Source organism: Atractosteus spatula, chromosome 5 (assembly GCF_055471065.1).
Source record: "Atractosteus spatula isolate fAtrSpa1 chromosome 5, fAtrSpa1.hap1, whole genome shotgun sequence".
Lineage (NCBI taxonomy): Eukaryota > Metazoa > Chordata > Actinopteri > Semionotiformes > Lepisosteidae > Atractosteus > Atractosteus spatula.
The window spans coordinates 35346939-35359368 of NC_142710.1; the positions used below are offsets into that span (position 1 = coordinate 35346939).

The window sequence follows — 12430 nt, forward strand, 5'->3', positions numbered from 1 at the left end:
AATACCATTCTTCAGTAAAATTAATTTAAAATGCAAGAAAAGGTTTGATTTTTTTATATTTGTGCCTGAAAAGTGATTTATTTCCTTATTGGCATACACATATAAAGAAAGCTTATTTTTAAAAGTGACAAAATCCTCACTGCTTTTCTGTAGTGATTTCATTTGCTGTGACTTTGCTTCTTTTTCCAATGTCACATTGAAAATGTTTTTATTATCGGAAGTGAAAGATTTCAAAGGTTGAATGAAGTATACACAATATTTTTATTTAGATTTTATTGCTTGTTAAATAAAATGCATTAATTACAAGAAATTTAAAAATGTATGCAGACATTTTTGAATTTCTTGCCAAAGCTTGTATAGTATGTTGAAAACAAATGGAGACTTGTGATGTGGTCATTTGCAACACACAATGTCCAATTGATGAAATATTTTGAAATTCTGATCAAGTAAAGTTTTGTCAGTTTGAACATAGGCTATATAGAACAAGGCTGCAGTTTTACAAAGGACCACAGAATTGTTTAAGGTTGAGGTTTGGTATTTAGTTAAAAAATATTACATCTGAAAAAGTAAGAACGGTTAGAGGGAAAAAGCTAATATGTCAAAAGGAGTCAGTCCTCTACAAATAAGGTGATAACATGAAAAGAACTTTGCAGACTATCTGAAAGGCATACATGACCACTGTTCCACAGATTACAGTCTCTGTTTCCTTCAGGGAGTTTGAAAAGGAATTCTGATGGAAGCTTACTCACTCCAGAAAGGCCACTGAGGCTGAATGGAGGCTGAACATTATTCAAATGTAGTTACTGGGCAGAAAAGTTTAAGTTGGCTTTTTTTCTCCTTTGAAAGTGTCAGAAATAATATGTTCAATTGGTTTTGGAGCACTTACGCTCTGCTGCCAACCATTTCCAGAAACAGAGGAGACAGGTTTCAGTGTCAACGCTGTTACATCCCAAGCAATTTTTTCTGACACCCATTCACATTTCTCATTTTACTCTTCAAGAATGTATAGCAAAATGACATAGTGGTCACAATCTTAAGTGTTAACAGTGAGGACACTGTATCATAGGTTCAAAGAGGAATAATGTAAGACTGCTCAGAGTAAATCTTGATATTTCGACTCTTAAGGGAATGCAACAGAAGGAAACATGAAAATGTCTAGCATACAAATTTAGGTCATCATGAATGAAGTTCACATATTTAAAACATTTCAGGCAAATTACAATGTGAACAGAGTGACTGAAATATAATTATTATTATTAAACAGCTTTTCATAATATCACCCCACATAATACAAATACAAATCTCAAAGTCCTTATTGTTGTTTTATGTTTCTCATATTTAATATTGATGTATGATGCAGCCTTATAGAACGGGGTTTCACATAGTTTGATTTTTTTTACATACAATGCTGGATTTGTCATGCCACAAATAACTTATTCTATTCATATGCAGCAAGTTAGTTGAAACTCACTTTTTTTTCCTGTTGAAGATTATTAGAACATTCATGTCCAGACCGAACAGGTTTGATATTATCAAGGAAGTTTAATCCTTTAAACCTGACTTTTCTAACCAATCATGCTTTCAGCAATAAAACAGATTTCTTAAAAAAATTAAAACCACCTGCTGCCTATAGAAGTCAAAAATTGAGTCAGGCTTGTGTCAAAATACTTAGAATTCACAGACTTCACGCTTAATGGGCTTGGCAAATAGCAAAATCTAGCAACTTGAAATACATGAACGTTTTTCAGAAGAAAGCTCTTGATGCAAATAACTCTTAACTTTCTGTGTTAATGGTTTGTTTTACAATGCAAAATACTACAAACTTCAAAACAAATGATTTCCAGATCTTCTTGAGCATTAACATGGACTTTTACACTAACTTGCATTAATACCTAACACTAATATAATAATTTCTATAATATCCTGTTGATTTCTAGATGTAATAATTTTAATTCATGACACTTATTACCATCTATATTTTATGCTGTGAATATGCATACAATATATTTTAAATATAATATATACGGTATATTAGATAGATGTATTTAAAATATGTTTAAGTGTATTTCTATGTGCAATAGTTCCTTTGTACACATACCATTTAGTAGTGTGCATATTTCAAAACTTTTAGTAAAACAAGAACTGCCTATCAGAATACAACAATTTGTATTCACCTGTTGATGATACATAATTTGATACAGTACTTGGTTTTTAGTTGCTTTCCAGTCCAAATCTAAAACAATCTTTATCAATGCATTAAATACAATTGATTACAATTTGAGAATGTATTTTTGATTAAAAATACAAAAACATAAGAAGAATGTCTTCTTTCATTTTTAGAAACATCACAAATAAACCTTGGGTAACTCTACAACTGTTAGGAAATTCTTTCATGTACACGGATCCTTCACAGTTAAAGCCACTTATAGCAGGTCATATAATTTTGTTCTTGTATTTTCAGTTTCATTGTATCAGAGACCTGCAACACAAAGTATTTGTTTAGTCAAATTAAATAGTTATGAAAGGATAAGTTTATTACGTTAAGTATTAATTTAATTAGACCAGATGCTATCTTACAGTAGGTCTCTGTTGTGTAAAAAAAATATAACTCGTCTGTATTGTATTGTATGTATTTTCATCACGTTCGGTTTATGTCATTTCAGGGCACTATTCTGATTGGTGCTGTTATCGTAGTATGTGCATTCTGTTGTCATGCTGAATGAGCTCAGCATGGCAAATCAACACTTTCAAATAAGAGCTGTTATTAAACTGTGACATCACACTACACCTGTAGCTCTACAGAAGGAAAATTACATGACAGTAAATACATAAAACAACTTAATGCTGATGAACACTAACTACCTTCTGGCAAATGGTTCATTCTTTTAGTAGTACTGTTTTGACAACATGTGAGAAACAAAGTACATTATTGAAGATCTACTGCAGGGAAGGATCCATTCTCGAAGAGAAGCTTTTAAGAGTAAAATGAAATTCAGTAGTTGAATCACTACCTCCCAGTCTTCCTGCCCTAAACAGAGAAAGTAAATATTTTGTCTGACCTTTTTAACAGTTTGTGTTTGAAAAACAGTGAGGCTGATAGGATAACAACAGGAGTGAGTTAAATTACTTACCCAAGTAATTTGAACATGATATCTCTATTCACTGATTTAGAAAGAACAAGCACATAATATTATTACAATTGAATGATTCCCCCCCCCAACTTTAAGCCTTCCCAGCTACATACAGTATGTGTAAGTATATGTATTAGAGAACTAAAGAAGTGGTATATATTATGCATGAATTCTACAAAAGAATTCTACAAAAGATTCACCTAAACTGTATAGAAACAATTTTAAAACTGTCAGCAAACCTTTTCTTATGTCTCGATACTCAAAATCAATCCATAATGAAACATTTCAAGTGGAGCTACTCCACCACAAAAATAAAGTACACAACCACACACAAATATAATATTGTCATCATTGGGCATACATATTTGGCCTTGTTTCATTCTTGAACCTTACCGTAATACAAAATTAAAATCATAAAGCTGTAAGCCTCAAGAATGACCCCAATGCTAACTGTATGAGTCCATTTGCAATCTCCATAATTGATCACTCTTCTCATTCCTTGTTTAGGAAATTTTAACTGAGGAACTGACTATCACTTTCAGTGGAAACATGTTTCTGTTTTAATTGCTAAAGCATCACAGTCTCCTGTGGCTTTGACGCATTTATTTTTTGTTTCCTATGTGACAGCTGAGACTTAGTGCCTTGTTCACAAAAGGTTTTTATGTGATTAAAAACATCTTAGCTACAGATAAGCAATGCATTATGGAATAGCATATTAAGTGACCCGGATAAGCAACTTAAAATGTAAAATACATGTGAATACACAGTCTTAAAAATTACACGATAGGCTCATTAACATCTGCTGAATATGCTAAATGAATACCAATGTATTACAATTATGTGGAAAAATATCACTAATGAGGGTAATGATATGTACATAGTATTCACTAAACCTTCTTAACCATAAGATGCACCTTAACTTGCATGCAAATTAGCACTGATGGAATGTTATGAGCCAAGATCCAGCTGCTGTGCACCACAAGTATTTAGTTTCATCATGGAGCTGCACCTTGCTAATGGAGAAAAGCACTATTATCAAAGGATAGAGAAAGAAATGTCGAGCCTGAAGGACAGTGAACCATCAAATTATAAAGCAAGGCAAACCTACAGTATACAAAGAAATTCTTCCGAAAAACAGAGTGAGCACAAACAATGTTGGCTTGACCAACTCCTAATTTTTCATTTTCAGGCTTCTCTTGCTTTAAACTGAAGATTCACTAGATCCTGACATTTCTGGGAATTATAAAACAACATTTTTAAGGAATTTTAATTAATAACTTATAGGCCGAAAAGCACATTAACAAAAAACAAACATTCATATTATTTTTTAATGTGTTTTTTAATATTTCATATGTTTTGAAGTTTTATTATAAAAACTCAAATAGCAAAAATTGTACAAATGTATAAAAAATAATAATAAAAGTTTGTTTTAAAGAATTTTTGCTTACTCCGTTTGAAACGTTAACTTGAATAATTACCATGCATTATCCAGATTGGTGCTTTCCTTCAGTGATTAATGAACTGGGTCCACTCCTAATATGTATTGCACTTTGTGTTCCTTTGTTATAAAATATGCTATACAAAGTCATTTTTTTATTACTTACTCAAATTTCCTCAATTTGTGCTCCTTCTTCTATAGTTAGATATCTATTTGTATAGCATCATTTCCCTAACTTGTACCTTATCTTCAGACACACGTTGTGTTCATGCATCCCTTACGACAAAAAGCCGTGATACCTCTTGATGTGCAGTTGTCAGATAAGGTTCCTCTTACCATGCTAATGATTTTCATTGCACACATCTTAATATGGGTGCATTCACCTTTGTGAATTCCAGCTTACTTATGGTAATATGATTTATGTTATAGGGTAGCGTTAACACATGTATTGTGCTGACTTTTAAATACCTTGTGTGAATGACAGCCTTAATGTGCAAACCGAAATTTAGCCCTTGATGCATTCCCTGCTGCTTTGTTCCTTGACTATCCATAGTGCTGTAATTACTTTCTATTTGCATTCCTAAGTTTTGCTAGGAGGGCATGAAGACAAATTCAGAAGTCAGGGTGTATTTATTGAATAATTTATTAGTAAGGACAGAAAGGAGTGAAAAAAATCCTAATTGCAAAAGTAATAAAAGTAATAGAACTATGGTTCATAGCAAATATGTGTTTACTGTTCAAATAGTTTAGACTTTGTCCTTTCAAGGGCTGCTAAGGACAATGCTGGAGGGATGTACTCCATTGGTGTTGGAAAAGAACTGTGTGCTAATGGGCAGCAACAAACAGAGAACACAGGAGGCTTTAGCCTACAATCCGTAGTTGCAATCTTATTTGGAGGGAGACAAGGACTCTTGCCAAAAACAAAGTTCCTCCAAGAAAGGAGTAAAATAACTCCTTTAATAAGCCATTTTTCATGGGAAAGCCATTAGAAACCAAAAAAGGAGTTCTGCCAGATGAGGCGTTGTCCTGGTGAGCTCTCATTCATCTTAACTTGGTTATAATACATGATAAATTTGCACCTCTGAGACAAAAAATGTGAAAAATGAAATGGAAGCCAAGGTTTCTCCTTGAAATTATTTGATTTCAGCTTGTAACCCTCATTAGATAATATGGTGAACATGGGACGTCATTGTTATGAACTTGTGTTTCTGTAGGTGTCCGACTTCCCAGAGGAGCAGCTTTTAGTTGCAGTGTTTCCTGGTATACCAACAGCTGCTGAACTTTTTCTGTTGCCATACAAAAACATATCAGAGGGGAGAAAAAAGAGTGAATCTGATCTGGAGCAGGTAAGGGGCAGTATTTCTCTAATGCTTGTTAACATTCACAAGACTAATTAACTTTGTATAAATAATACTGTTACACTAAAATATCAATAAGAGATTACATTACAATCAGCAACCACTTATCATGACAGACTTACTGTATAATATTTATTTTTGTTTTGAAGTGTTACTGTTCTCAAATGCAACAAACTATTGTCAACAGGATCCTACTTTATAGCACATATTTGTGTTTTCATCATAAAATCTGTTGCTTCTTCACTAACAGACTTCGGAGATACTCGTCAGTGCCCTGAATCAAAATTTGGTTGAGTTTGAGTTGAAGCCAGGAGTTCGAGTCATCGTTTACATCACTCAGTTGACACTCGGTAAGTTTAAATATCAAAACATAATATTTAATTTACAAAAGCAAATGCCGAGTTACAGTATGTGTAGATCTGCTTTTGTAAATAATAGTAGACGTGAAAGGGAAAGTTTGCTAATATGTAAACCAGAATTATGATCTATACTGCATATAATTTGAAGTATTTAATTTTGTTCTGTTTAATATTAGTTCCTCAGTGTAGATCTGATAACAGAATCAGAAATACTACTGCTTGATTCTCTTTATCACTTCATGTTATTTTGGTTCAGGCTTTGTGTGTTAAATTCATCTTGTAAATATTTTGGATGTATCTATTAGTACATTCACATAGAACAAAATACAAAACAACTATAAGTTGCTGTTATTTAAGTGACATTCTGAATTACAGAAATTATTCATTTTGTGATTTTTGCTAGCTAATGTCAAGTGAGGGTGCACAATTATAAGCAATTGGATACCCAAGCTTCAGTGTCTGAAGGCTGCACTGTAAATGTAAGAATATGTGTTAAACTGGTCCAAGAACAGATAAATTAGTCTTTTAAGACCAGGATTATGGAATTGCGAAGTAAGGTAATGAAATGCTTGACATTGTCTCTGTTAGTCAAACTGATTAACATGCACCAAATCTAAAATACTTTGTAGAATTATAAAACGTGTCATGAAAAGTATAAACAATTAATTCCTTAACTCTGTTTTTTGTTTAGATTGTTTATAAACTGAGTCTACTCTTTTGAAAATACTGCATTTGTACTGTTAGTTCTGTAAAGTAAGCCACTGAAGTTGCAGAGAAAGGTATTACAGAAATTATGAGATCAATGTTTGGATAGACATAATTATTTTAATAAGAAGAAAAGTAATAGAAGAATGTGAACTTTTTAAGTTGATCATTCCCAGTAGAGGTGGCTCAATTTTTTACACAGTAGAGGAAGCCTGAAATAAAGCAATTGTTATAGACTGGTTTGTGGAGAAAACTGCATATGCTACTGTATATTATCAAGATTATCTGCATGTCTGTCTGATGCTTCTTATTGTACCACAAGCGTCATTACATTGAGAAAATTATGTGGATTGTTTACTTCTGAAAACAGAAAAGGTTGTTGAATACTCCCCTAAGCATATCTGAGGCAGTAGGAAATTACAGCTTTGCTGACATCCTGCCCTGGTGCAGGGAAACACTTAAAGAACTGGTGCTGTTTGAGTTAATTGGATAATAATTAGCTTCTGGTGCATATCTCTAATTGGGTGCCATAGCATTTTGCCACTTATGTTTCCAAATAATATATCTGGAAACAAATACAGCTGCAGAATTAGGGAGATAACAGACATCTATGGTCATTTTTTTCAACAGGGAAGCAAACATCATGCTATCTACTGTTAGATCTTTTTTATTATAAGTCGGTGCAACTGGTTTCTACAGCACAGCTTGGGCCTGAAGACAGTGGCCAGACTGCATGAAATATAGATGAATCTGCCAAGGGTTATTGTAAAAGTAAATTCACCAATTCAAACTGGGGAGGTGATTCTTGCCAAGTTACTGAACCATTACTGCATGTATTTGATTTCTATTAGAAAATATTTATCTTTGTCTACAAAATTGATGCTTCCAAGCATTTTATGCAACAGATTATATCTGAAACAGTTGTAATATATTTATTTTACTGGAATGCAGATAAAAAATATAACATTTTGAAAAGTTACAAGCAAGATGTCTTATTTATGCATGATTTGTCAATGAGAAATTACCATCTAAATGAAGGACAAATAGTAACTTACCTCATGACACTTACACACAACTGCAAATATTCAGAAAATATGCATTTGACAGACCTTAGATGAGTAAAATCTTTCCTTACTATTAATATTCATATTATAGTTGTATATCCAGATGTATAACACCAGATGCTTGGTAATATCTTAATGCAAAGTAATACCCAAAAATGACATTTTATATTCTATACTCTATATATTCTTTTGCCAAATACTAATCTTTTGATCTGAGATACAGATTTCATTATTACACAGCAAAAATGACTAAATTCACTGTCCCAATAATTATGCTTTTCACTTTAGTAGCAGTCACTATGATGACCCATCAGCCTTGCGTGCAAAACTGAGGATACATCTTGCCCTTGCTATTTTTATCAGTACAAACAATTCAGATACATAGATAAGATTAAAATTAATTTTGACTATTTTATCGGACATCTCCATGCTATGCAACTTTGCTTTCTTTTGTAATCAGTGTGTAACTGTATATTGCCTCAAGTCAGCAATGAACATCTGAAGTGGGCAGGTAGTTCTACAAACAGCATGCATTAACTTCTGTAACATGTGCCACTGTGGCTTAATGCTTTTTTCATTTTTCACCATGTAAAGGTCTAAAAAGCCTCTAAGCTGCTCTCAAAAGGTCATTGGCTTTGCAGGTTGTCTTCCAGAAACACCAAAGTGTAAAGAAAACAGACTCCTCTTCAGTAATAAACCTTGACACCCATTTTCTGACATACCAGGATGGATCTTCAAGAACAAAAAACTAAGAAAATGCATATATATCATATGCTTTGGTTTAGCCCATTTCAGGAACAAACTTTAATACTTTTATTAGAACACAAATTAGTTTTATCATTATTCTCAAAGTTCCTCTGTTGTATAAGACTGCTTTTTAGCCGTCAAATGCGGTGTGTAAAAACAGAAGCTAAGAAACATTGCAGGGAATGTAGAAACATACCACAGAAAAAAAAATATTTTCAGTAGTTAACAAATTTGTATAATTAAATAACATTTGGTAGAAGCTTTTTCATAAATATCACATCTGTATCCAGTACGAATTATTACTATGCATAAAGAACACATTGCGCATATGTTTTGAGTACATGACAAGAGAAAGTCTGGCAAATTTTCTTACCTCCTGGCTTTCAGTAATTTCGTAGTTTTTATAATTATTGTAATTAGTCAGGGTCCCCCTAGACATAGACAGTATGTTCTTGCAGTTTACATTGGCTTTAAGTATTGCTATTTTGTGTGTCTGGGTTATCAGTTTTCAGAACTCATTATTTTCCACAAGTGTTGGCAGTAAGAGAGACAGCCAGAAAGCATGTGAAGCCCGGAGATTTGGCAATGCAATGGAATATTCTTTGCATGAATACATTTTTCATAACTAAGTTTATCAGTATGAAGAAGATGCAGCTGCCTATGCAAAGCTTAAAACAGCACATTTCTTAAACTGCAGCTTTTATTAAAGGCTTCAATTTGTGTTTCCAATTATCTGGCCTGTATTTTTTTGCCTTACTTTATTTTTTACCAGTGTCACTGTAAGAATGGTTTTGACTTGGGCAAATGCCACTTCAATAAACTGCACCATGTGTTTAAAATGCATCTTGCCAACAAAACTGCAGCAGACTGTCCATCCCAGATTAGCCTCATCTGCCAACGCCAAGCCCACAGATAAGAGGATCATTGAAGACAGTCTTCTTCGGATGTGTAGGATGCCAAAAAAGGCCAACAGGGAAAATATCTGAAGTATCTCCCCCTTCCCCAGATCTTTTCAACATATAACTGCTGTTTTATTTTAAGTTTATTTTGAATGCCATGTTGGTATACCGTAATTATTATTGAGCAATGTCAGATTTGTTTCCTCATTTTAAACTTTACACCTTGTTCACAAACATCATTAAAACAATAATTAGAACAGTATGATAAAATAATAATCAAATGTTTGGCTTCCTTATATTTATTTTTTGTATTTTTGACATTTACAATAACCTTCTTTTAAGCTTGACTTTAGCTGATTGTCTCACTGACTGCTTAGCCTTAAAATCACTTAAACAAGTTATGTTGATTATTACAGTAATTCCAGAGTTTAACTTATTTTAACTTATTTTCAGATTTTGCCTATTGATGAACAAGACATTTTCAAAAGAACTAAGATGTATGTAGCCCACAGCAAACAACTTTTATATCATAATAATTACAGTTAATAATGATAAACATCCAAAGTCAATAGAACAATAAAGGGTTTAAAATTGGATTCTAATGAAGACACAATGAGTGCTAATCGATTTTAAAGGGAGGTATGTCATGTCAACTGAATATATAGAACACTGTTTATATTAAACCTCAGTATTATTTAAACAAATACATGACACTGAAATATTGATCATCATGAGCTGAGTCTGCAAATCTATTATGTACAAAATATATAATGTATATCGCATTTGGTAATGAGTTTTCTAACAAAAACTACACAATGTCTTGATAATTTACTGGTATGCATTTCAAAATAAAGGATGAGAGCCTTTTTTTTCTATATTGTGATCTGGTACAGGTTTTCTGTGCTGATTCCAGATTTTACAACCAAACTATTTTACAATTACTCAAATTGTGTTCTTATGAAATATAAACTGTTTTCAAAGAATTTTTTTTTCAAAGTAAATTCAGCTTTAATACTTGATCAGTACAAAATTGATCAATCATTTTTGATTAGGACAGAAATATTGTTTGGCAGTTGTTTGTGTTGCAGTCCTCCTGAGCTTTCCCATTTCAAAGACCAGCAACATCATGCTGATATTCCACCTGGCTTAGCATATTTTTTTTCCTGGAGTCTTCTGGAAAATAGTACGAATCTAGCAAAATGATTGTGGAATTTTTAGACTAATGTTGCAGGCTAGCTTTTAAAATCGACCATAATATTACACTTATATTACACTCTTACAATGCAAAACCCCTAGTCCAGCTTTATATGGAGTGGTGGTAACAAAAGCTTATTAGGCTCAATCAACGTTTCAATAATGATGTTCTGGTGTAAATGTTTTGGTACAGTTGTCACTTTATGAGCATGTTTGAGGATAATGTAATTTGTCTGGTTTGTCACAATCGGTATCACTATCAATACTGAACTTCAAACTATGACATGATCTGCTTAAGCTGTTGTGGCAGGATAATAGATACAGTATACACTGTACAGGGTAGGTTATATGGGTCTCATCAGAGACTGAAGGTTGGGAAAGGAAATTTCTTTGTGAGTCATAACCTTCAATGAGAACAGGGCAGAAGAAAGTCATCCACATGGTTTTTAGGTTCACACCATAACATAGGTATTCCAAAGTTCAATAAAATCTTCAAAACTTTACTCCAGTTTTTCAAAGCCTTAGGAATTTTAAAAATGGATGTAGAACCAATGAGTTATCTTGATCTCCAAGCTTCATTCCAAAATATGCATGATAATGACAAAATCCATTTGACAAGATCTCATTTGTTTCTACACTACAAATCTTTTTCAAATAGAATGTGTCAGAGTGATTTATACAATCTCTTGTTGCCATGTTGAATATGTGTGAAAAAGAACAGACAAGAATTAAAATTATAATTTATATCTAAATGTCTAATAAAGCCCTGCCAGACCCAGATTTAATTCAGTCCTAGACTTGAGGAGTCAAAAATGTGTGAATGAATTCACATGAAAACCTTTGCCCAGATCAGTTTAGTTTAAAAGATATAAAATGCAGTTTGCCATTAACTTAGACTATATTCAACAGGAATGGTGTTAACAGCACTGAGTCTAGAGAAATTGTGTGTGACAGCAGTTTACAGTATGTGCATCCATCTAGGGTAATCAAAACAGAGCTGCTGTGTTACAATTCCAGAAATATATGATATCTGAATAGAAAAATAACGAATAAACCATTCTTTGTAAATATTGTACGTGTATTTATATTATACAGCTATCATTTTGTGAATGTTTTTACTGACAATAGTTATCCAGAAAACTCTATGTGCTAAAAGCGAATGCCATTTCTGAATTCAGGACACCTTAATTAATTAAAAAAACAACAACATTGGACCATCAGATAAGTTGCATACCAATGAATTAGTTCTATTTCATTCAGCTTCTGTCATTTGCCATATTGTTTACCCAATCAGAGCAATCCAGACGCAGGCTTTTAACACCTTTGACACTTATTTTTACATAGACGTTTCGTTCTCTATGGCTGCCAGATTCTGAATCTGAAAAAATGCCTACCTAATGGCTGTACATTTCAAGACAATTAAATAAACAAGGTTAATGTTATTAACCAAGGATATTAATATGTATTCCCATTCAGTTCTAGATATCTTATATCTCATAAGAATTTGGCATTTTATTATAATAAATATCTGTTCC

At 32.8% G+C, this 12430-nt stretch overlaps 1 protein-coding gene across 1 annotated transcript in view; it reads left to right on the plus strand.

Moving 5' to 3' along the window:
- sorcs3a (sortilin related VPS10 domain containing receptor 3a) overlaps nucleotides 1–7728 on the plus strand; it is a 140335-nt gene extending 132607 nt beyond the window's left edge. The window contains exons 23-25 of the mRNA XM_088915789.1: nucleotides 5784–5915; nucleotides 6178–6277; nucleotides 7691–7728. Of these exons, the coding sequence (XP_088771915.1) occupies nucleotides 5784–5915; nucleotides 6178–6277; nucleotides 7691–7728 (270 nt within the window). The remainder of the gene's footprint in view (nucleotides 1–5783; nucleotides 5916–6177; nucleotides 6278–7690) is intronic.
- The last annotated feature ends 4702 nt before the right edge of the window (nucleotides 7729–12430 follow it).